This window comes from Talpa occidentalis, unplaced genomic scaffold (genome assembly GCF_014898055.3).
Source record: "Talpa occidentalis isolate TD23 unplaced genomic scaffold, MPIMG_talOcc4v2.1 talOcc4.3, whole genome shotgun sequence".
NCBI lineage: Eukaryota > Metazoa > Chordata > Mammalia > Eulipotyphla > Talpidae > Talpa > Talpa occidentalis.
The window spans coordinates 42,565,417-42,592,586 of NW_023603184.1; the positions used below are offsets into that span (position 1 = coordinate 42,565,417).

The 27,170-nt window shown below is 41.0% G+C and overlaps 1 protein-coding gene across 1 annotated transcript in view; it reads right to left on the reverse strand.

Annotated features, from left to right (window-relative positions):
• Positions 1 to 27,170, reverse strand: part of GAB2 (GRB2 associated binding protein 2) — a 170,374-nt gene that overhangs the window by 23,794 nt on the left and 119,410 nt on the right. Inside the window, exon 3 of the mRNA XM_037523042.2 lies at positions 3,014 to 3,254. Coding sequence (XP_037378939.2) covers positions 3,014 to 3,254 — 241 coding nt within the window. The remainder of the gene's footprint in view (positions 1 to 3,013; positions 3,255 to 27,170) is intronic.

Below are 27,170 nucleotides of genomic sequence, written 5' to 3' on the forward strand. Positions count from 1 at the left end.
CTACAGGGGAACATAAGATTCCTTTCCGCAAGGCATTTTGTGGATGATGTGTTAAGTAACGGAAATAAATTTGGAAAAGTAACAAGATTAAAAGCAAAAAAAACTGAAGGTGAAGTTGAAATATTGTTAGATAAATAAGCATTGGGAAAACTTGTCATGAGGGAACGCACATGGTAAGAATGGTAAAGAAAGCTCTTCAGGGCCTCCCCAGTGGCACAGCGGGTTGAGTGCCGCACTGTGAAGCTGTCCGCAGCCTCTGCAGCACGGGTTCGTTTCCCAGCCGGCCAGGGAGATACCTACATGGCGCAGCAGAACTCTCCTGTCTCCCCCACTGCTTTGGTCCATCTGCCTGTTCTGCTCCCCACTCTGTCTCTGGTGAATTCTCTCACCCGCCTGCACCTTTGGCCTGTACCCCCGCTCTTGTATAAATAAATAAATCTTAATAAAAAAAAAGAAAGCTCTTCAGACTGAAGAAAAATAAAGCCAGGTCAATGCCCTATCAGTCAAGGTTTAATATTGGCTTTCAACACTCACATATATTTTTAAGAACTTGGGGAGAAATAGCATCTCACAATTATGGAGATATTTACTATTTTTGTTGCTCTTCCTTCATTCCTGAAAATCTTACTATCTTGCTTTAGTCTAAAGAACTTCCATATCATCCCTTCAAATTAGATCTCTTGGAAATTCTCTTATTTTTGTTTTTATATTTTGAAAGGACAAGTTTATTAGGTAAAATAGAAAAAGAGTTATACCTGCATAGTCACAGTCAGGCAGGATAGCTGCCTCAATTCTCTTATTTTTCTTTCACTAAGAATGTTTTAATTTTGTATTCATTCCTGAAAGATAATTTTGCAGGATATAGACTTCTAGGTTGATAAGAGAATTTCCCCCCTCTTTCCACTAATTTCAAGTGTGCTTTCTTTTATTATTGTTAAAGTATAGACTTTTAAATCTGTGTCTGATAATTCCAACATCTGGGTTGTATTAGAGCTAGCATCTGTGCTTTTCCTTGAGAATTGGTTACATTTTTCTAGTTCTCTGTAAGCGGAGAAATTTAGGATTATGTCCTTAGTGTTGCGTAGACTCTGGGTTCTGTAATAACTCTCAGGAGAATGTTGTTGGTTTTTTTTTTTTCATGCAATCAACCTGGTTAGGTTCAGCCTACACGTTCTGTTTCTCTTGTGCGCATTAGCACAAATTTCAATTATTTAGTTCACAAAGCCTTTGCTGGTTTGGGTCTGTCCCACATATGTGTAGCTCAAAGTAGGCCTTAGGTTTCTGGGGGTTTTATCCCCAGTATTAGGAAATCCCATCTCCAGCTTTCTCCATTCTGGGATACTGCACTCCTTTCAATATCCCCAAGGACTCCCTTTCTAGTTCCTCTACCTAGAAAAATGAATTTCTATTGGTGTTTCAACCCCCTGCACCATTGTGCTGCTCTGTGGTGGGGCCCATATTCAGGAAAAATCCATAAGAGATAGAAATGTTACCTCGGTGTAGTTTCTTCTCTCACCTCTGTATCTGCCTCCTTTTACTTGCTTTGTAGAGTCTTTGTGTAACTGCATTTGTCCCCATAGAGAAAATGGAACTACTAAATTTTTTTTTTCAGAATTTTATCTCTTTGCTAAATTTCATCATCTCTTCACTCATTATCTATTTCTCCCACATAGTAAAGCAATTTAAAAATCTTTGTATGTTAGGTACAAAATATGGATTTATTTTGTTTTGTTTCTATAAACTTGAGTTCTTTCAACTTGGGTGAACTTTTAGTTTCTTCATGTGTCTAGCAATTTCTCATTATATACAAAACATCTTGAATATGTTAACAGAATTTTTTTCATAGGAAAAGCCATTCATACTGGGACCCTGTGTGGGTTCCTTTAGGAAAATGGGTATTTGAGTGTTTTGTGAGAGTGACTAGACTAGCATAGAGTATAGAAAGAAATGAAAAGAAATTGAGTTCTAGACCTACATCAGTCATATATTAGTTGTAAGCCTCAGTTTTTTCATCTATGAACTTGAGATAAATCTGTACTGGCTATCTCCAATATATTTGATTGGCTCAAGTGAGATTATGCATGAAAACATTTTGTCAAGTGATATGTCTTCTATGGTGCTTTCCAGTATGGTAGCCACTAGCTACGTGTGACTACGGATCATTTGAAATGTGGCTAGTGCTACTGAGGAACTTAATTTTATTTTTTTATTTATTTATTTTTTTAATAGAGGCATGTTTTATTTATTTATTTATTTGTTTGTTTTGTTTATACATGCACTGGGTACAGTCAGAAGCGCGGGAGGGTGAGAGAATTCACCAGAGCCAAAGCGGGGAGCAGAGCAGGCAGAAGGACCGAAGTACACTGCTGAGGGGAGCAGCGGGCGGCAGGAGAGGTCTGCGTGCCATGTGGGACCCCCCTCCGGTGGCCGGGGAGCAGCCGGGGATCAAACCGGTGCTGCAGAGGCTGCGGGCAGCTTCGCAACCCAGCGCTCAACCGCTGCGCCACCGGGGAGGCCCGGAACTTAATTTTAAACTTTATTTAATTTTAATTAATTCACACTTAAATAGCCACATGCAGATATTGCTCTGGATGGAATAGTGCAGCTGTAGAGCAAAAGTCAAGTAAGGATTTATTTCATAATGTTACAGTTTTATAGCTATACTTTCATGGCCAACAAGTAAATTGACTTTATTTATTTTAATCTGAAACTCTTGCCCCTAACTCCTTCCCCCCCCAAATAAACAAAGGGAAAAAGTTTTTATAGCATGATTTGAGTTGAAGAAGAGTTTTGATGAAGAAGAGTTTTCTTTGGAATTCACTTATCACTGTATAGCACCATAGATGATACCAATAAAATATGAAGATTAGCTAAGCAAAAAAAGCACATACGTATTTGTTCACCTAAAGATACATCTTTTAATTCCTGCTCTTTAAGCAAAAAAGAGAGACTGAAAAGCACTAGGTCGTGTGAGTGGCCATTCGACCCACAATTGCCTATAGCAGTCTCCTACCTTGTATTTTCTGCTCTCCGGCTTATGCACTGGTGCAGGTAGAGATACTCCTGAGGCGCGCTGGTGGACAAGGTGGGCTGCACATGGTTGGACACAGGGGGATCAAATGTGAACAACGTTGGCTGACTGGAGTGCGAGGGGGCAGACGATTTTCGTTCTCGGAGAAGGTGCTGATTGGAGCTGCTGAGCTCGGCGGGAGAGGAGCGGGGGCCATGGCTGGCTGAGAGGTTTCTCAGGGAATCTGTGAGAAGGAGAAAAAACTCTGTGAATGAAAAAGGAAAGCAAGATGGCCCTACCCCAAAGTGGGTGGTGAGAGGAAGAAGAAATAATTAGGATCCGAGGCAATGACTCAGCAGAGCATTCTCTTTTTCTCGGCCCTTCTGGAAAAGAGGGCTGAGGCCTCCTGGCTTGGAACCTCTGATGGCTCCTGGCATTGCCCAGAGGCCATTCCCTATCACCACCTGAGCAGAGTCTCCCCACTTCCAGCAAGTGTGGCTGCCTATGCCCCAGCAGTGGACTCTGGTCCTCAAGCAAGGCCAGCCTCCTGAGCGCTGAGCCCTTCTCTCTGATGGTGCCTGCTGGTGGGTATCCACTGTCTCCCTCAGAGACTGGGCTCGCCTGGTTAAAAGAAGTTTTGTTTCCTAAAGACTCATTAATTGGGACACTGGACTATGCCTGACTACAATAATGATAAAAGCACAGATATGTTTGGAGCTGTCCTCCATTGGCCTCAGTTCCTTTCACCTGCCCTTTGAAATCCTTTGAGGACAGTAAGGTTCATATTCCCCACTCCCCAACTCCTGAACCCACCACTCTCTGTCTATTGCTTCCGCCCCTCTTAACTCTGGTCTTAAACTCTGCTATGCTGTACTAGAAAGGAAGTGAAGCATTAAAGACAGATTATAGTTTAGTGTGCTCGACCCCAAGCCAAGGACTTTATTCATGTGGCTTGTTCTCTAAGCTTAGCCAGATTCCTTAGCAAAACATACGAGGCCTTTCACAGTCTGACCCACTTCCTGCTTTGCTCCTCCCATACCCAAGGCATACGGAAGCATCAACAATCCCTGAACACACCAGCCCCTTTTATGATTCTCTGTTTTGCCTTAGGTTGTTTCTTCTGCCTGGATTTCACGTCTACTCTGCACAAATAAGCAAACCTGAACACCCTACATGGGTGTCATATTGTCTCTGAAACCTTCCTAGGCTTGGCCATTCTTCTGGGTGCCCATAGCACACGGTTTATGCTTCCTTGCCTAGTCCAAGGGTTTCTAAGAGTAGAAACGAATGTCATTACCTCTGTAGTCCCAGCACCTCTCTATAAAGACCAAGTACATACGAAGTTCTTGTCTGTGCTTACAGAAAAAGCAAAAATATTCATTTAGTACAATAATTCCAGTAGTGAAACTTCTTATTCAAAAGAAAAAAAGGTGTAAAGATTAATCTCTGGTGATATGATCAGTAGTAGAGGGATAATGTTTTAGTGGGGGTGATGGTGGCTTTTTAGGGTTATTCAAGTCATTTCAGAAGGGAAAGTTCGTTCTCTTTCCACTCCGTCGTCTGACCTATTTCAGGCTGTGCCCTTCTCATGGCCCTAGGCAGGATCACTAGCTCATTAATACTCTGCAGAATTAATTACTCTCCAGTATTTTCTGATGCTAAGCAGGACAACTTGGGCCTGTATAGAGCAGATAAAAAGCCACTGGCCTCCAGGGACGAACCGTCCCATTGACAGTTGTATTGACCTCCAAAATGAATTCCCATTACGGGTCTTGTAGTGAACTGGATGTTTGTTAACAGAATCGATGGCTTCATTACTCCATTAGATTTGCAAGATGAACTCTCTAATGGCAGAGGGAAGAGGGCTTGTGCTAGGGGATGGAGTGGCCGTGGCGCCAGGAGTGCATATAAGTTGCTACTTGAGAATACACAGGGAAGGTGCAAAGAGAAACCACTGGTGTGATTCTATATCTCTGTGGTCTTTCTGGACTTCTCCTCCTCTGCTCACTGCTTTAACGGGGGCTTCTTCAGGGTTCCACCCCAGACCCTGCCATTTGCCATAGCTTCCCTCCAACTCAGAAGAATCTCCTGGGATAAGCTCCAGTATCTTTCCTTTAGTTTCCACCTCTGTGATGACAATTCTCGAATCTTAACCTCTGGTGCCCTTTTCTGGGCTCCCTGTTGTATTTCCCTCCACCTGCTGGACATCTCCATTCAGATGCAGGCTAAGCTCAACAATCTGAATGGTACTCGTCCTCAGCCTGTGCCTCTTATGTCAGTGAAGTACATCAATAGCACCATCTAGCCAATTCTCAAAGACAGAAACCTAGGAATGATCTATGACTCTCTCCTGTTTCCTAATTCCCAAAACCATGTCATGATATTATGTCACAGCCCTGTTTAAAATTCTTCAGTGGCAGGCCTCCCTGGTGGCGCAGCGGTTGAGCGCTGGGTTGCGAAGCTGCCCGCAGCCTCTGCAGCACCGGTTCGATCCCCGGCTGCTCCCCGGCCACCAGAGGAGGGTCCCACATGGTGCGCAGACCTCTCCTGCCGCCCGCTGCTCCCCTCAGCAGTGTACTTCGGTCCTTCTGCCTGCTCTGCTCCCCGCTCTGGCTCTGGTGAATTCTCTCACCCTCCCGTGCTTCTGACTGTACCCAGTGCTTGTATAAATAAATAAATAAATAAATCTTTAAAAAAAAAAATTCTTCAGTGGCTCCCTGTCATCTTCAAGATGCCCTTTGAAGCTTTCTGTCTCTTTAAAACCATTTTCTCGGTTATTTCTAACTTGTTTCTTACCTATACTTCTCAGTGCTTCAAACAGAATTTCAGAAACATGCCAACCTCCCTCAACACTCCATACTGTAAACTGAGGGAGTATAGAGATTCTGTCTCTTTTATAAGTTTTAAATCTACAATGTATATGACACAACTCAGTAATTATGCATGGATTAAACAGATTATATCGCATAGTAAGTCATACTACCTCAGTAACACTCTTCAGTGCTTTCAGAATAAAGTTCAGATCCCTCAGTGTGACAAGAAAAGATTTTGTCTCAACCTACTTATCCTGCCTCATCACCCAACGCATCCTTCACGTTCCTATGTTGAATGCTTGGCTTGGGTCTGTATAAACAAGTGGACCTGTCCTCACTCTGAGGCCCTCTGCCTCCAGACCAGACTGTGAGTCAAATCTGTGACATCTGCACATGGAGTAGTTACTTCTCCCATCTGAGTCTCAGCTTCCTTATTGACAAATTGACATAGGGTGGTTATAAGGATGAAATGCATGTTATAAGTATTCAAAGTGTATTCTAGTCACTTCTGTATTCTAGTCATTTCTGCCTAGAACAGTACTAGCACATAGTGGGTAGTCAATATAGTATTTGCTAAATAAATAAAAGAATTTCCCCAGCACAAAAAACCAAATACGCTTTTTTTGTGGACAAAATTGGAGACGTTTTCAAGGTCTGTTAATATGATGAAGTCTGGGTTAGGATGCTTTGGGTACACAGACACCTGGAATTTCATTTGACTAACTTAAAGTCATGTCTGTGAAACCATTTGGCTCCATTATGGTCTGCAGTCAGTTCCAGAAAAATTCTTTCAAAGCTGTTTTGTCACTAAATCTTGCCAAAATCCCACTTATGCTTGCAACTTTAAAAGATTTCTACCTGGGAACCAAACAAGGGATCAGGAAAATAAAGCAACTACAATAAAGTAAAAAGCAAAACCAACGGGCAACTCTAGATCAGAGACATTCTGTAGGGGAGAAGGAGGGAGAAGGATCAGCACAGGAGGGAAGAGCACAAGGGACCATGGGGATGGTGCACGGGTGAAATGGTGGTGGGAATTTCCCGGGAAAATCATACATTGTACACATAAGAAGAATGATGTAATAAATACATATATGTGTATATATATGAAAGATTTCTACCTGAATTTTGTGATTATTCCATGGTGCCTGTAATGAGTTGAGAAGTGTGCCCCCTGCCCCCCCCAACTCATATCTAACTTAAACCTCAGACTGTGACCTTATTAAAAACAGGAGCTCTGCAGATGTAATTAGTTGAGATGTAGTCATACTGGATTAAGGTGGGGCCTAATCCAATGAGCGATGTCCTTACAAGAAGAGAAAACAGAGACACGGAACACACAAGGAGAATGCTACATGATGACAAGGAATATTAGCCACAGAAATGAATGAAATAATGACACAATGCTACAACATGGATGGATCTTTAAAGTACTATGCTAAGTGAAAGTATGCAGTGATAAAGGGCTACAGATGGTACAATTTATGTGAAATTTCTAGAATAGGCAAATCCATAAAGACAGAAAGTAGGCTAGTGGTTGCCTGGGGGGAGGGAGTGGCGCAGAGATGGAGTGACTGCTACGAGTATGTTTCTTTCTGGGGAGGTGAAAATTTTCTAAAATTAGATTGTAGTGATGGTTACACAGTACTCACTATACCTAAACCACCGAATTGTGTGCTTTAAATGGGTGAATTTCATCTTATGGGACATAGAGCTTAGTGAATTTATAAACACATACACACTTTGACGGTTCCTTCAACAAGTTGAACATCGAGTTACCGTGTGACATAGCAAGTCTACTCTTAGGTACACACCCAGGAGAAACGAAAACCTGTTTCCACACAAAAATTTGTAATCAAATGTCCACAGCAGCTTTATTCATAATAGTCAAAAGCAAAACCAACTCAAATGCTTATAAGCTGATCAATAAATAAGCAAAATGTGATAAATCCATACCATGGAATGTTATTCAGCATTAAAGAGAATAAAGTAGGACCTCCCTGGTGGCACAAGGGGTTAAGACGCAACCTATGAAGCTATCCATAGCTACTGTAGCACAGGTTCGATCCCCGGCCAGGGAGCTACCCACATGGCGCAGCAGACCTCTCCTGCCTCGCCCGCTGCTCCCCTCAGCAGTGTATTTCAGTCATTCTGCCTGTTCTGTTCCCCACTCTGTCTCTGTTTCACCCCCCACACCTCTGGCCTGTACTCCAGCTCTTGTATGCATAAATAAATCTTAAAAAAAGAATAAAGTATTTATATATTATGACATTATGAATCCTGAAAAAATTATGCTGAGTGAAAGGGACATTCAATTATCATAATATGGGAAAATATATAGAATTCAACAATATACAAAGACAGAAAGTAGATTAATGATTGCCTAGGGTTGGGGTGAGGATGGGGAAGGGAAGTGATTGCAAATGGATATGAAGTTTCTTTCTTGGGTGATTAAAAATTTCTAAAATTAAAATGTGGTGATGGTGGCACAATCCCATGAATATATTTAAAAACAACGTGTACACTTTAAACGGGTGCTACATGCTAGTGAGTGTAAAATACACACACACACACACAGAGCACAAGTACAAAAAGAGCCTTTGCAAAGTACAAAGTGTTAAGTATATGCAAGAGATTACTAGAGCCAAATACACCTGACCTTTTAGTCTTTATATCCTCTCTGAAGATAAAACTGACCACTGGCTAACTACTAAGTCCTTATTAAAATACACCAGAATGAGAAACACCTTCCCTTTCCCACCTTCAGTTCCCTTCAACCCCATTATTCAGCCCCTTACCTCATCATCACAACCAGACAATAAGAATTCTAGCAAGACAAATGGCAAGAACACAGTTTGGGGTCAACAGATCCAAGGAGGTTGAAGTCCCCCTCAGACAGTGGACCTGATACACTGGATGGCAGGGAGAGTCTGGGGGTCCATCCAGTTCTGCCATTAAGTCGCTGTGCAGTCACAGGTGGGTCTCTGAGCCCTAGTTCCATGTCCATTAAGCTGGGAGGCTAATCCTTGGCCCGCCCATATACTTCACCAGACTGTTGTCACAGGTGAATGAGATAAGAGTGTGAAAACAAATCCACACACACACACACACACAGACACACACACACCCAAAAAACATTAATAGGGTTTGTTTTTATTGCCTGGGTATCTCTTGAGGGAAGGAAAGAATAGTAAAGGTAAAGGAAAACATTCAACAATGTGTGGCTGGGCTGTTTTTGGTGTTGGCTGTAAGGCTGTTGTTCTACTAAGTCTCTTGAGTCATTAGGAAGGTCAGTTATACAGCAAGGAGAAAATGGATGCTTCCAGACTCTTGGCCTGGGATTCTATCTTCAAGTCTAGACTAAAGATAATGCCAAAAAATGCTTGAGTCAATTTGTTTCTTTTAAGCAGGGTTTTATTTTTTCCTCTCCTTCCTGGCTTCTTTTTAGGGCTCTACAAAATCACTCCCCTTCCTTTCCACAATCACCCCTGGGAAGCTTGCCCAACATATAAACACTCCTCCCACCTTCTTGCAAAACTCTAGAACAGGAAAGGTCTGAAGGATTTCAGCAGAGGAGCCCAGCCCAGCCATCAACATGGTAGTGATAACAGGAGCAGGAAAGGGGTTGGCGGGTGTTTCTGGAAAAGATGACTGGCCAAATAATGACCGATTCCTTTATCTCAATGCCCTTTATATCTTTATCATTCTCTCCCTCACCCCCAAACTGCAACCTGACAAGCCTCGGTGGGTCTCAGGACCCATAAAAGGGTAGACTGAAGCTCATGCTGGAGCTCAGGCTGGATCCAAAGCCTGGCTCTGCAGCCTTGCTATAGGTTACAGAAACCTCTGTGATCCTCATTTGCTCAACAGGGAAAATCAACACTTAGTAGGGCGGCTGTTAGGAATGAAGATCATTCATAAAAAGCATTTAACCTAGTAATGCTGTCATACTCACTGCTCCTATTCCTTGAGTACACGGGGACCTGGCTGACACCTTGATACTGGCCTAGAAGTATGACTTATTTTTGAAGTTATAGTAGATTCCTAGAAGGTAATTGTCACTGTTTCAGTCACAACTATGAATACTGACTATAATAATCCCAGCTGTCATTTACTAACTATGTGACTCTAGTCCACCCTGTGATGTGGGGATATTATTACCTTTTTGGTTTTTTTTTAGGTGAAGAAACTGAAATTCAGAGATATGAGCTTGGGGTCACACAGGTAGAAAGTGGCAGGATTTAGATCCAAAACAGATTTAATTGTTTTCAAAGCTAATTCTTTTCACCCATTTAAGGGAAGAGTTGCCACAAGATCTCTATGAGCTACATGGTATCAGCCTGATAGATGGCAGAGTCAAATTACAGAATGAGGGTCTACGCCTAGCTCTGCAGCCAACTGGCTGAGTGATCTCGAGCATGCTGTTTATCTTCCTGGGCCTCATTTTCTCTATTTATAATAGGAAAAATTTAGGTTAGATCATCTTCGGGAAACTCAAGAAAAGAAAGCTGCTCCACCTAAGACCTAAGGAGTCATATTTACATACAGAGTTAGAGAACGAGCCACTGGTTTGGTTTTTAACAACCTCTGTTCTCAATCCACGGCAGAGGTACAAGGGTCAGTAATTACTAAAAAATCAAGGGCAAGCGCTGAAATCCAAATAAAAGAACAAATTCTTCCAAAAGTCTTTCTTTGTATCATCAAACTTATAAATTGGAAACCATGTTCTCACTGGCCCTTCACATCATCTGTCTATGGCCTGCTGGAAAGGAACAATGGGCTACAGAAAGATCTAAGTCATACAGCAGGGGAGGTGGAGGGAGAGGTGTCAGAACAGGGGAGCGAAGAGCAAAAAGGACTATGGTGAGGACTCCTGGGTGCTGTGGTGGTGGGAGATTTACGGGGACTACACCTGAGGGGAGAAATCAAATGCTGTATAGAAAGTGAACACCATGTAAGAAAATTAGAAAGTTTAATAAAAAGAAAAAAAAGGTCAAAATCTACCCACACACACAAAAAGAGAAACATAGATAGGCAAGCCCTGAAACGATTTTACCACAGAGTTTTGGGCAACACTTTTAATCTCTCTGTATCTTGTTTTCCAGCACAGGTGTCAAACGCTAAACACAACACCTATCTTACAGGGTTCTTTTGAGGATGTGAAGAGATGAAATATGTGTACAGTAAATAGAAACACTCAATAGATGGTCATGGCTTGCCACTGTTCATTCCATCATGCATTCCAAGAGCAGAATAATGGTAAAATTCTAAGAGTTCTACTGGGGAGAAGATGATTGATACAGAATTTCGAAAACAGAATAGTACAGGATTCTATGGGGTGAGTGGTTGCAGTGAAAAAGGTAACTGAACAAGATCAGATGGGTGGAGGACTCTAAAAACAAAGACAGGTGCCAAGGGCAAGAGTGGATCAATAGCTCCAGGTCTCTGGTACTCACAATTACATGCCTCAAATAATTTAAGGAGAAACAATCCTCAACATCCACTGGCATATTTCTTTAATAGAAGAGCAAGTCATTTTAGGGCCAAAAATATGGCTCCACGTTAGAAAAAGACTCATACAATAGGGCAATTGGAAGGGACCTCAGAGACTAATCTCATTTATCATTGCTAGTCTCACCTCCTTCCCACCCCTACACCCCTCACCCCCTCACCACCCCACCCCACAAATCTCTCAGTTACAGTTGGAGAAACTGGCCCAGAAAGTGAGATTATTTGTCAAAGCCACAAGGCAGGTTAGAATTCAGATCTCCTAGTCCAGAGGTCCTTTCACTGCCCGGAAAGAAAAATATATCAATGCGAATTAAGATGCATTTTCTATATTGTGTGTGTGTGGCGGTGGTGGTGGGGGAGCAATCAAGTCAGGATCACCAGGGTGCTGGCTGGTGGGACTGTTATTTTGTTATGAGTTTATAATGTTACTCACATTTGCATGGTCAGTAAATATTTGCTGGCTCAAACTACCAAAATCTAGTATAAATAATCCCCAAGTTTAAAAATGTAAATCTCTTAGTGTTTACAAAAAAATGTGAAGCAGAGGAACAAAACAGGGGAGGCAGAGACAGAAGGTAACATGAGACCCCAAGAGACCTTGCAGGGGCTGCACTCCCCGCTCCCAACACCCCCCCTCCCCCCCCACTTTCTGAGGAAGGAGCTGAGAAAGAATACCATCCCATAGCTTTGAGAGTTAAGTCAGAACATTCTGACCCTGATGCATATGATCTCTTGGTATACTTTAGCAGAAATCAATTCTGTGAAGGGCATGGGCAAAAGGGCAGCTGTAGCTTAGAGCATGTCACGGTCTCTGATCACACATCTTACGTAACTTTCTTTGCTCTGTGGTACTTCATCATAGAGACGGGAAACTAAGGCCCAAAGCAAATGCCATGCCTTTCATAAATTATTCCTGCCTTTCCCTAAACTTTTCATATTACTTCATTTTGTGAATTTTTTATGTTGCAGATTCACAAATCTGTCATACAAAATTAGACTGTGAGCTGTTAGAAGTCAGGATCTAGACCATTGCTATTTGTCTGATGTTCTGTGCCTTGTCAATGTCCAGATTATGACAAGAAGGTGTTCAATAAACACACATGGCAGTAAGTTTTGTCAGAATCTTTCCTCTTTGGGTGAGTATGAATGAATAGCTCCAGTATCCATCTGTAAACTGAGAAGGTCCTGTCACTTAGTGAGCACTTCTGGGTCGTATGTGTTTCTATTTCTGGACAGCCAGTCTGTACTCAGTTATGCATTGTGTCCTGTTCATTTTAGAGAGATCCAATTATAAGCTTTGTTTTCACTTTATCGGGCATATCTTGCACTCCTCAGTGGTGATAGCCTTCCTCTTGCTCATTTGTGTGGTGCTTGGGTGAGTTGGTAGTCCCCCTAAAGAGTTAATTAATATTTGGAATGAAGCACTCTTGTCATTTGCTTAGGGTCACAAGTGCTTACTGTGGGGACTACACTAGGAATATAAGCAAATGAGTGGACCTTGTCTTTGGTCTAAGAGCAGAGACTGCAGTCGGAAAGAACACATCTTTATTCAGGGCTGTGCTTCTCCCTTCCCCCATGGAACTCTGGAGAACCATTAGTATTCTCAGAGGAATCAGTCCATCTAGTGGGCACCATAAGCTCGCATGTCATTGATGCATTTGACCTTTGTGACCGTTCCACAAAAATATAAAAAACATGGCACTGTGTTTTTAAGCTAACCAACTTTATAACACGTTAAATTTCCCCTCTTTCTTTCACTCACTTTCACTAAGAAACAACTGGTGTTTTAGACATCACAATGGTGACAGCTTATCAAGAATCATTAGCAGTGCAATAAATCACAAGAACAATACCTGAAACTGGATAGGCAGGCTGGGATTTTAAAAGTGCTATTTTCTAAGGGATTATAAGATCTGCAGAATTAACTGAAGTAGAACTTTGACTTCAGAGGAGCGAGTATGGTATAGGGAAAGGAATGTGGATTTTGAAATCTGCATCTTAGCTTACTTGCTGTGAAACCTAAGGATTGTATCTGAGTTCTAATTTGAAAAATTTGTAAGACAGCTGTGTGTAGGGCTGTCCTGGGAAGTAATGAAATGTTATAATCTGGGCACATTAATGCTCCATAAACAGAAATTAGTGTTGTGAGAGGTAACCTGATGTGGGAGAGGATCTTAAACTTTGTGCTCACAGATCTTTAGAGTTGATCAGATCCAGCACTGGTCCCAGAGGATGCGGGCAGAGTCAATTGGCCTTTGTGTGGTGAGGAAAGGACTACAGAGGCAGAGAACCTGGTAGAACCCAACTTCTAGCCAACAGCCCTTTTCAGCAACTGCCTCCAACATTCACCTGGCTTCATTTCTGTAACTTCCTTAACTTTCCTTCCAGCTCTGTGTCTTGATATTTCAGCAAGTCTAGGTTTTTCCCACTGGGGTCCAAATGGGAGCATTGTCTTTTAAACAGCCTAAGAGGGCCAACACACTAAGACCCTATATGTATGCAGACCCACCAAGAAATATTATACTAGAACAGAGGTTTGACAATTGCGGGCCATAAATCAAATCTAGCTCATTGCCTGTTTTTATTGGAATATGGCTAGGCCTATTCATGTACATATTATTTACAACTGCTTCTAAACTACAACAGCAAAGCTGACCACTTGTTACAGAGAACATATGGATGGTAAAGCCTAAAATATTTACCATCTCACCCTTTACAGAAAAAGTCTGCCAACTCCTGGACTAGGTGTTCTCATTCCAGTTAGTATAATCAATTCTCTTTCAAAATATTAGCCTCTAATTTATTTAGTTCATCATGAAGGAGATGGAAGTAAGCTGAAACCAAGGCCAATGAATCCCAAACTTAGCCTTTGAAATAATTAAGAAGAATCACAAGTTTCGAGATTCTGGGGTGGGAGCAGGGTGAGTATGTTCCTACCACTGAACTGTATACTGAGAAATGGTTAAGGCCGTACACTTGATGTTATGTATTTTAATACAATAAGAAAGAAAAAAACCCTGAAAAAGAAAAGAGGTCTACTTTTGTGGTTAAAACCTTGAGTGATCTTTAAAAACAAGCCATCAATGGGGCATGTTGCCTTTGGCAATAGGTTTTGTTACCAGTGACCGAGTGGCAGTCTCTTGTTTCTCCATTCAGTATTTTATCTAGTAATACATCTAACTGGAGAAACTACAAACATTATAAACTCTGATTATACTTTTCTAATGTGGAAAATGAGAAGCCCTTTCATCTAATGATCTAACACGATTCCCTGAAGTTCTCTGAAAAATCCAACACTGTGATTAAAAAAGGTCAGAAGTTATAATATTTTCCCTTCATGAAATACTAACATTTCCATATGTTATATAATCCTTTTTAATTTCCTTTGATATCAATTAATAAAAGGAAAAAACCCTTCTGGGATTACACTTAATCTATTGGTCAATTTGGGGAGAATTCACATATAACAATATAAATGTTCTATTTCATCACAAGATAGATCTCTCAATTTATTGGATCTTCTTTAATTTATCTCAGCAATGCTTTATCATTTTTTGTATAAAGATCTTGCATTTTTTTAAAAAAACTGATTCTAATTATTGTATTTTTTATCTTATTATAATAGGAATTAAAAAAATTACTTTCTATTTGTAGGCTTCTCTCAACAACTTTGACATTTGTAACACCCTGAAAAGCTGGCGAGGCAGTGATCATTGCAAATTCACACAACACATGAAATGAAATAAAACGACTTAATTATAGAGTTCTTAGGAAATGCCCAAGCCAGGAGTGAAATCCAAGCCTTTTTCACATCAAGTTGAGAGTGCATTCTATTATGGAGACGTATGTGAGAGTAGATGAGAAGCATATACTACATTTATAGATTACAAGTGCTACCCAAATAGCCAGTGGAATCAGAAGTATTTAAACATGATTAATAAGACATCAAGGCCCATAGACATCTTTCCTGATCGTCTGATCTCAATGGCTTTTCAGTTACTCCTTATCACATTACTCTGTCTTATTTTCTTTAAAGCCCTTATTGCTACCATTTCAACATTTTGTTTTTGATCTGTCTCTTCCCATTTGACTAAAAGCTCCTTTAAGAGCATGACTCTTGTAATTTTGTCATTGACACTTCAGTGTTATGGCCATAAAAAAATGCCTCTCAGATCTGATGCAGGTAGAAACGGACTGACAACCCCAGCTGCTGGCTCTCAGCCCCTCGACTCCCATGGGCTGTGCCCATCCAGTGACAATGGCAGGAGTGCTGGTACAGGTCAGTTCTTGCGAAACACAGGACTCCTTTAATGGTAGACCTTGGCTCAAGCAATTCTACTGACTTGGCTGAAGCTGTCTTAGAACTGCATTGCAGTCTAATCCTCTGCCTACCTTCTCTCCTTCACAGGTGTCAGACCTGCATCCCCACTGAGGCTTTACCTTCTGCTCTCTTCCATTATCCTTCATGGTGTCTCACATCCAAAAGTTTCTTGTACACGTAAACTCATTCTGACAACTGCTTAGAAAATCTAAAGTATCACACCCGGTATCTAAAACAGTGCTTGAACAAATAGCAGGCTCAGATTCACACTGCAAATACACCACAGATCCAGCTCTGGTCCCTCAGTCCAAAGTCGTTTACTGCTCAGATTGCCAGTCATCTGAGAAATATGTCCTTGTTACCTTTGGTGAGAGGTCATCACTCTGATGAATTTGAGGGGAAAGGTATTCGCTGATGGTCAAGTCCCACAGCTAGCATTTTAGTCTGCTATAATTATGTGGACTCCAGTGGATGTGAAACCATCTGCCCTAATTCAGACAAAACTGAAGTTATGGTTCAGGCTCATGGAGAAAAACTGACTTGGGTTGAAATTAAAGGTGCTGGAACTCTGTGTGCTGCCCTTTTAAGGGAATTTAAAGAGAGTAACCATACTGGCAGCATTAGAAAAGGTCATTACAAAAGACAGAGATAGCAGCGAGTCTTCCCCAGGTTTTTCTAATGTACTGAAGCCTGTGTACAGGTATCATGATAGCCTGAGGGAAGGAACTAAATCTAGAATTTCAGGGTATAACTTGATAGTTAATAGCATGAATTCTGGGGCCAGACTAAGTGTTGGCTTGAATCCCAGAGCCCTTATTTATCATTGTATGAACTAAAGAGAGTTACTAACCCTCTCCAGGCATTCCTCATTGTAAAATGGGAATAATAATAGGCACCTACCTCAGAGGATTATATAAATTAAGATTTGAGAAATGCTTAGATAGACCGCTGCCTCTCACACTGCAAGCTCTATGTAAATATTGCTTTTATTAGTAGTAGCAGTACATTAAAAAGTCCCCTTTGTGTTTGGATACCTCAATAACATGGTACCTATACTCAAAGGCTTACTGTGAACATCATAGCCAAATTAGCAACATGAAGTTGGCCATACATTCAACAGGTATTTATTGTATGCCTATTATGCACCAAACACTGTGCAATACGATTCTTGCTTACTCTTTACAATAATCTTGTGATTGGGCCTCCCTGGTGGTGCAAGGGGTTAAGACACAGCACTATGAAGCTACCCACAGCCACTGCAGCATGAGTTCGATCCCCAGCCAGGGAGGTGACCCACATGGCGCAGCAGACCTCTCCTGCTTCGCTCCCCTCAGCAGTGTATTTCAGTCAATCTCCCAGTTCTGTTCCCTACTCTGGCGAATCTTCTCACCCTCCACACTGCTGGCCTGTGCCCCAGTTCTTGTATGCCTAAAATAAATCTTTAAAAAAAAATCTTGTGATTAATTCACTGATGCAGAAATTGAGGCTCAGAAAAGTTAATTAACTTACCCAAGACCATGGTACGATTGAACTCATCAATTTTGCTGGTTCATGTATTTATATCATTCTAAAACCCATGCTCTTTATACTAAGTTTGACTTATTAACCAGTAGACAGGGAAGTGCTTTATAAATCCTATAGCCTTATCCAAACGCAAGGTGGTATTATCGTCCAAATGATCAGGAACACTAGCTTAAAGTCAAGAAAGAGGGGCTTCAGTTCTAGCATTGCTAGGTAGCTGTGTGATCCTGAGCAAATTAGCTCCCCTCTCCTGACCTCTGGATACTCATCATTTGATGAGTTTGGAACTATACACTCTCTACGCATCCCTCAAGATCTCATATTTTAGAACTTACTCATTCTATGAAATCAATCCCCTTCTTTGTCTTGGCTAAGTGTTTTAGCTAATATGATTCACCAGCCGTGAAAAGCTTTGTTCAGTAACCTCATCCACAAAAGAGGCAGGGAAGAAAAGCTAATGATAAATGATGTACACGTATAATAAGGTTTAGGTCGTTGGCTGGCATATGCTGTTTCTTTATCCCTGTGAGTACATCAGGCATCCACTTTGTATTTGTCTTCATTTTTCTGGTTTGTCTTTCACTGTACTTTATACTGTTGCTTCAATGTACAGGATTTTAGATCTATATCCTGTGACTAAAGATAGAATGCTTATGAAACTTCTTCTTCCCACCCTCAACAGTAAATTTCTCAAAATGACAATATTTGGAAATGAGTTTTAATTTTTAAAACTATTTACAAAGAAATTTTATTAGATGGCTACTTTTTTTTGAGGCGATGGAAGTGTTAATTAATCTAATTGTTGTAGTCACTTCATGATGTATGCATATGTAAAATCACCATGATGAACACTTTAAATATATTTTGTCAGTTATACCACCATAGAGATGGGATAAATAAATATGTGACATATTTTCATTCATGCAAAAAAAAAAAAGCAACACAAAAATTGGAATTAACAGAAAATCCTGTTATTAACCAGTTTTATCCTAAGTTGATTAAGACTTTCATTTATACCACTGCTAGATGTGGACTTGATATTAATATTAAATCCAGGTATTTAAAAAAAATTGCTTTTCACACGAGCTTACCTCAAGTTTTTGATCTGCTAGATATACCTTGGCACATAGTCAAGCATGGTTCAGTTAGAAGCAGGTAAATCTTTGTGAAAAGTGAGGGATCTGGGACTTATAACGACACAGAGGAAGCAGGGAGTCACTAAGAAGAAATCTAAGGGTAGTGTGGGATGAGAACATGAACTGGAGAACATGACAAGGCTCATGAGTTCATTGAGAGTGGGTTCACGGCGCATGCTCATCTCTGGCAATTGTTCCTCAAACAGACCTGAAAAAAACAGGTACCTAGTGTGCTGAATGAGTGGACACAGAAGCAAAACAGCATTGGCTGGAAATGTGGGCAGAAGAGTCCAAGAGGTGGAGGAAGCATGTCTGGGGAAAGCAGAAGTAGATTTTCTCCAGAAATTCAGGCAGATAGACCACTGGCAACACAGAAGTCTGCTGCTGGGCAGGTGGCTCCAACCAGTGGGTGGAAGGTTTGGGTAAGCCTGGTCTCTGAGAAGGAGCTAAATATAATCAGGACAAGGTCCAGTCCTAGGTAGAATTTGAGACAACAGGCAGGTTAACAGGGAAATGACTTAAGAACAGAAAAAGCTGGCCAAATCCCACTGAACTTAGCTGCACTAAGCTCACACACAAGATAAGGGAGTCAAAGGGACAAAGGACCGGAGAGGAACTACTTTGGGCTGGGGTGCAGGGTGAGCCTGAACTTGAAGGGCTCTGGCAGGAGTGCAGACATAGAGTCTACGGAGCAGGTGGTCCTGACAACAGCATAATCTCCAGACGACTGCTTCCCACACATTTCCATTTTATGGATGAGTTAAAACACCAACTACTTATTCATTTGCACATTTTCAAAAACTGACAAACAGCTATGGAAATCTTATTTACTATGACTGTCCTTTCATGTACACCAACACACACATACACGCACACGCACACTTTAATAAACATGCACACCCATAACAAAGAGACTGAATAAAGCAAAGTTAAAATATGACCACAATTAGTTTTATAAAAACTGCCTTATGTTATTTACTTCTTTGGATGCTACTCAGTTACTCCGGATTGAGGAAGTTTTCATAGCAAGGTACTGGTCTGGGGGCCCCTGTCTTGGATTATCTGCTGAAGACCAATATTTTAACTCTGAGTCTCAGTCTCCCTAGGCCACCTTGGGAGAGAAGGAGGGGCAAGCCATGGGGCGCTACTCCAGCTTGCAGCACTTGACTCTCCCCTGCAAAATGCAAAGCAGCTTCCTCACGGGTTTCACATAATGTGTTCCCTGTAAGATTTGGTTAACAAATGATGCCTCGCCCCCTGCAAAAGAAAAAAAAAGTTTGAAAAGCACTATTTTGGTCCCCAAACTCCTTGTTTACTGTTGAGGAGATTGAGGTCTATCTACATACTGAATCAGTAATACAGCTGAAATTAAAAATCTAGCACTTTGGCTGCTAATTCAGATCCTAAGAGATATGACCATGACTACTGGTTTTGTCAAGTTCAGAGACCTACGTAGGGGTCCTATCATAGGATGTTTAATCGTAATCAAAATCTTCAGAGGCCAGAGCTGACCTTATCATAATACAAAGTCCTAATTCTATCTCTTGCTAAAAATTAGGCAGGACTTTGGAATCTGTTATGGGACCAATTCTTTACTAGACATATCAGAAGCTCTCCAGAAAAACAAACAAAAAAAAAGGTGGGGGGAGGCATCTATGAGGTGTTTGGGAACCATCCAAAGCTTCTGGTGTTGAGGAGCTGGGATGGGAAGTTCTCATTTTTAACAGTCTGAATTTGGCAGGTAACGCGAGACTCACTCCATGCTGGCCGGCTGACTGGTTTAGTGAGGGGGCGTGTCTGGTATGAGAGGGACAGCAGGAAGGATCCACACTTAGAGCAAAGAGAAGAGGGTCCGGCTTCTCCCTATCTCCTTTTCCTCCTCCAGAGGGTCTCACTTCCCTAGAGGGCAGGGCAGCAACCTTTCCAGAATGGTGCAAAGTGTCTATGGGATTTTATGGAGTTCACGTCCCAACCCAGGGTCTACTCTTGGGGTGATCAGCTCCAGATGTAGACAAAAAACAACAGAAAACAAAGATTGAGGAGGAAGGCCTGATATTCCAAGGTCAGTTAAAATAACATTTTTTTTTCTTAACGGCATGAGGATTTCAGATCTGGCTGGAATCTGGTCTGGATGTTTATTTTCCTCATTGTCTCAGTGGAAAAAAGGGTGGGTGGTTCAGACAGCAGCCTCCGCCTCTGGGCTGGGGCCTGGGCCAGTCTCCACTCTGTTCTTTGCTCCAAGAGGGACCTCTGTCAGACTGGGGAGAAGCTGCATATTACCTCCCACATTTGCTCTAAGTTTCCAACAAGGGTCCCTCAGAGGAGTTAAGAGGTCTGAACTCAATTAGAAAAACCAAAATGCTCAAGAGGAAAATGTCCTCCCAAGGACTGAGAAGAGAGAAGGGTGAGGATCTGCGAAAGGATTCTTTTCTCCCCACCCTACATCCTGGCTTCTCCCCGGGTCTCCCGCTCTTTGCATCACGGGGAAAGGCCCAAGATCACCAGAGGCCTCTGAATTGACCACCTGGCTCACTCGCACCCCTTCCTGCTGTCAGAAATCCAGCTGGAACAATGCGTCTTTTAAGACACCCATCATTCTCTCCAGTGAGAAAGGAGCTGTTTGAAGACCCCCCCAAAAGCACTCCTCCAATGGATGCTGAATATATCCCCAAAGCATTCCTGTGGGTATTGTTTGACCCAGGACTTAAATTCCACTACTGAGTTACTCAGAAAACTCAAGGATTAATCGAAATTTAAATATTTACTAAATATTTAAGGTGCGGGGGAGCAACTCATCCATAATTTTAGTAGAGATAGGTGGGAAGAGATAAAGAACAGTTTTCTGGAACTCGGGGAGGTCTTCATTCCACAGAGTTAAGACATGTGACAACGATGAAATTCCTTCCAGCAAGTTCAAGAAAGGAAAAAGCTGAAATAATAGAGAGGGTATGGAGGAGGTTCTGGCTTTATTTCAAAATCTTCCAGAGTTACAAATGGGGTTCTGGTGACCTGAGCGCTAGTTCACACCAGTTTGTTGGCTCATCTAAGATGAATTACATTATCTTGTGACTTTATCCCTCAGAGATGAATACAAATATATACACAGCACTTTACTGTCCAGATAGGCAATTCTCAGCGATTTACAAACTTCTTGTTTGTCCTTCTTATTGGCGATTTTGTTAGTTACAGGAAACCTTGGCAAACAGGTCTGTGAAAAGGGGTTAGGGCAAATGAGAAGGAGTTAAGCAGACAGCCCCAGAACGGAGTTTTAAGTCTTGGATTTTAAACCCACAAGACTGCTTTCTGCATTGTCACTTAGGGCTTTGAAACCTGAGCTTTCTTACTTCTGCAATGAGAGCAGCAGTGCTAGCAGCCCAGCCAGCCTGACTTTGTTTCTTCATATTCAAAGGAGACTACATAGTGTTTTGGACACTGTAAAGTTCTCTAAAAACACCAGATACTTAAAATCATGCCCTGCTCATCTTTACCTACAGATATACAACCATCACTTCAACCAATTCAACACTTCAACAATTCATCACTTCAACCATTATAGGGAAAACAATGAAACTAGCAGCTACAGTTCATTTGCTCACCTGTCACTATACACTTTCCTAGCCTTACCTGTGCAACATATGCAAGATTCCTAATAACTCTGAGGGGAATCATCTCCACTTTTCAGATGATAAAACCTCAAAGAGGGAAAGGTATTTTGTTCAGCATTATACAGAATGAATTGCAGGGCAGAGACTTAAGTGCAGCTAGCCTGCTTTCAGGGTCCTTGTGACAGAGGTTGTCTGGCCCTGGAATAGTTACTGAATAAATGAAGGGGGAGGGGGAGATAAGAGGAAAGAAGTCCTTAGCTTTTAGGATTCAAAGAAGATGAGGGTTTTCCTAACAGTGGATGGCTCCGGGGTCCATGAATAATTCATCAAAGCTCTGAGCTGAGAGCTGGTTCTTTTTGTGTGGGGTACATCTGGTCAGGGACAGCTGCCTATGACTGGGCCACAAATGTGAGGACTTGGACTGCCTGCTCGTAAACACAGCTCAGAGCAGCTTTCTGCTCCCTCACTCTTGGGACTAAGGCTAGTCTGATTTTCAGAGGAAGGCAACTGAGAGCACATGACAAGCAAAAACAAAACACACATGTGATATATACTCCTCTTGGTACCTGTCCTTGAATTCACTTTTCCTTCTTGAGTATCATCCCTGCTTTACTTTTGGAAAGTGTTTCCTCTCAGGAGATTGTTTCCTTCACCCTGATGTCAATATTCAGATTCAGTTTCACTCCTGATCTGGTCTTGATCTTAGACAAGTTTTATCGTAGGCATTTTTTGGCTGGAAAATGTGAGGAATTGGAGGGTGGCAGTAGAAAGAAGCTGGGGGTGGCAAGAGGGATTATAAAAAGATTCCATCTGCCATAGAACCTCTTCCAGCTGAAAGTAAAAAACAGAAGTTTTCTAATGGGACTCATCACAACTCTGCAAACAAAAAGAAAGGAAAAGGGAGCATCTGCTTGATGGCGGCTCCTCATAGGAAGAAATTTCTGCAGGACCAACTTGGAAGCAGAGTTGCACAGTTCTAAAGAGTGCCTCCACCTTGTATACAATGTAAATGGTCGTTTGAGAAATATAAACCTTGAGGTGGTGCCACTGGGCCTAAGGTCTGCCTTGATAAACTCAGAGAAGCAGAAGCATAGGGTGCGAAGAGAATTTTATCGCTATTCAACAAAAGGAGAGTGAGACTTCAATCAGGAGACTCCCAGAGTTGGGATCTGAACTCAGGTATGCTGTCTCCTTCAAACATCTATGCTGATGATGTCGCACTAGTAACTAAGTTGAGAATATTCCAACCCAGGGACTTGAGCAATACAGGCTGGGGAGGAGGGGAAACCTAAGTCAGCATGGACCCTGGGAAAGGGGTCAGGGAGAACTTCCAGTCCAAGACAGTGTCCAAAGGAGAATACCAGGCAGGTAATTCTGGCAGATGTTGGTATTTCTGGAGGTCGAGGCAGAGATAAAGCATGTTATAATGCAAAGTCAGACCTGGCTTAGACTAAAATCCTGACCCTGTCATTTTCTTGTCATGAGACTATGAGTCAAAATCATTGCTACCTCAGAGGATTACTGTGAATCTTTTTGTGGGAATTTAACTAATGTCCTATTCTACACAGAGTGGATGCTCAATACATTGTACCCATTGCTTCTTTCTGTGGCCCATCGGTATTAATACAGAGTGCTGTTCACCTAAGGCAGGTGGTGACACTAACACCCAGGTGTCTGGATCATTCACAAAGGCAGAGCGGCATTGCTTTAAGGAAGTTTCAGGTGCAGATGACAGTTGGGTAAACTGTCTGAACCCAGCCAAGGCAGGGGTGTTGTTGAAGAAAAGTTTCAATCCTGGAGAGCTAGGCAGAACTAGTACTATTTGGAAAAAATGGAAATAACAGTCAAGAGAGTAATTAAATGAAATAAGATACTTAACTGAGAGAAGGTTGCCAAATGCTAGCTTCCTACTGCCTTCCCTCAGATGCTGAAAAATACAGCTAATAAAATACAATGATTTGGGTGATTCCTTGTCTAGGGGTTTTATAGATATAATCTACTTTTAAGAAAATTTCCAAATTAAACACATTTAATTATGTGGGTGAATCTTTTAACACACTGGATTCTTCCATGAGAGAGGAGACATGGAGATTTCACAAGGAATCCTAAACTTCCATCATAGACAATATCCTGGTAATTAAGCCACCAGTCCTTCAATAAAATAATCCCCTTAAAAAAGAAATTAAAAGAACCAAAACAGAAAAGGAAAGAGAATTACAAAGGAAAAAGACCGAAGAAAGACTTTGGGAACTATCTGACTCCATGAGGAAAGGAAATATAAGAGTTATAGGAATACCAGAAGGAGAGGAGAGAGCTGTAGGAATAGAGAAAATATTTAAGGAGATAATTGAAGAGAACTTCCCAAACATGAAGAAGGAGCTGAAAATTGATATACAAGAAGCAAGAAGAACACCAAACTTCCATGACGAAAGGAAAAATACAGCAAGACACATAATAGTAAAGCTCCCAAGAATCCAGGACAAGGAAAAAATCATGAAGCTGACAAGAGAGAAGAAACAGATAACATTCAAAGGAAAACCAATCAGGCTGACATCAGACTTTTCCGAAGAAACGCTACGGGGAAGGAGAGAGTGGAGGGACATAGTCAACAGACTCCAAGAAAACAGATGCCAACCAAGAATACTCTATTCCGCAAAGCTCTCCTTCCTCTATGAAGAAAGAATAAGGACCTTCCCAGACAAACAGAAACTCTGGAATTTCATTATGACTAAACCCCCACTCCAAAAAATACTACAAGGAATCCTAAAGCCAGAACCTCAGAGGGACGAATAACAACGAAAGAAGGCCAAAAAAAAAGTTATTAAAAGAATAAATAAAATCAAAGGAAAGACAAACACAATGGCAAATACAGATGCTAACATATCAATATTAACTCTGAATGTAAATGGACTAAACTCTTCAATAAAAAGACACAGAGTCACAGGCTGGATTAAGAAACAAAACCCAACCTTTTGCTGTCTCCAGGAAACATATTTAGCTACAAAAGATAAAAATAGACTCAAAGTAAAAGGATGGAAAACAATCCTACAAGCAAATGGACCAAAAAAGAAAGCAGGAACAGCTATACTTATATCAGATAAAACAGATTTCAAACTCAAAAAGATAAAAAGAGACCCCAACGGTCACTACATTATGATCAAGGGGACAATACTTCAAGAAGAAATAACACTCATTAACATATATTCACCAAATGAAGGAGCACCAAAATATATCACACAACTGTTGTCATCTCTGAAAACAGACATCAGAGAAAACACACACGTAGTGGGAGACTTCAACACACCACTATCAACAATGGATAGATCAACAAGACAAAAAATAAGTAAAGACACTAAAGCTCTAAATAAGGACCTAGAGTGCTTGGGCTTAACAGACATCTATAGAACACTAAACCCGAAAAAAACAGAGTACACATTTTTCTTAAGCACACACGGATCATTCTCCAGGATCAATCACATACTGGGGCACAAGACAAACATCAAGAGATACACCAAGACTGAAATCATACCAACCATCTTTTCTGACCATGAAGGCATCAAACTAGAAATAAACCATAAAAAGAAGGCAAGGAACTCTCCTACCTCATGGAGATTGAAAACCACACTACTGGAAGACCACTGGACTAACGAGGAGATCAAAGAAGAAATTAAAAAATTCTTTGAATTGAATGACAATGAGGACACCAATTTCCTAAATGTATGGGATGCAGCAAAAGCAGTAATAAGAGGAAAATATATAGCAATAGAGGCTCACATCAAGAAACAAGAAAGAACTCAAAGAAACAACCTAATCTCAAAGCTCAAAGATCTAGAAACAGAACAACAAAAAAACCCCTCAAAGCAGTAGAAGAATAAAAATAATAAAAACCAAAGCAGAAATAAATGAAATTGAAACTAAAAAAACAGTCCAAAAGATCAATGAAACCAAGAGCTGGTTCTTCGGAAAAAATCAATAAAATAGACAAACCCCTAGCCAGGCTCACAAAGGAAAAAAGGGAGAAAGCACAAATAAACAGGATCATAAATGAAAGAGGAGAAATCACAACGGACACAGCAGAAATCAAAAGAATAATCAGTAACTACTATGAACAGTTATATGGAAACAAGTTCAACAATCTAGAGGAGATGGACAAATTCATATAACTCTACAATCACCCAAAGCTAGATAAAGAAGAAATAGAACACCTAAACAGACCAATTACAAGCAGCGAAATTGAAATGGTAATCAAAAACCTCCCCCAAAACAAAAGCCCAGGACCTGATGGATTTACAAATGAATTCTACCAAACATTCAGAGGCGAATCAGTGCCTATCCTTCACAAACTCTTCCAAAAAATTGAGAAGGAAGGGACAATACCAAACACGTTCTATGAAGCCAACATTACACTAATACCAAAACCAAACAAGGACAACACAAAAAAGGAAAACTACAGGCCAATTTCCCTAATGAACACTGATGCAAAAATCCTCAATAAAATTTTAGCTATCACAATCCAACAATGTATCCATAAGATAATTCACCACGACCAAGTAGGATTCATTCCAGGGACACAAGGATGGTTCAACATCCGAAAATCAATCAACGTTATCCAACACATCAACAAAAAGAAATATAAAAACCATATGATAATATCAATAGATGCTGAGAAAGCTTTCGACAAAGTGCAACACCCATTCATGATAAAAGCCCTTGAAATTCTTGGGATACAAGGAACATACCTCAACATCATAAAGGCCATCTATGACAAGCCAACAGCCAGTATCATTCTCAATGGTGAAAAGCTGAAAGCAATTCCATTAAGATCTGGAACAAGACAAGGATGCCCACTCTCACCACTGCTTTTCAATATAATACTGGAAGTCCTAGCCAGAGCAATAAGACAAGAGAAAGACATACAAGGAATCCAAATAGGAAAAGAAGAAGTCAAACTATCACTATTTGCAGATGATATGATAATATACATAGAGAACCCCAAAAATTCCACAGAAAAACTAATTCAACTCATCAATCAGTTCAGTAAAGTGGCAGGATACAAAATCAACACGCAAAAGTCAGTTGCCTTCCTATACACAAACAATAAATCTGAAGAAGAAGAAATGAAAAAAACCATCCCTTTTATTATCGAAACAAAAAAAATCAAATACTTGGGAATAAATCTAACAAAAGAGGTAAAGGACCTATACAAAGAAAACTATAAAACACTGTTAAAAGAAATAGAAGAAGACACAAAGA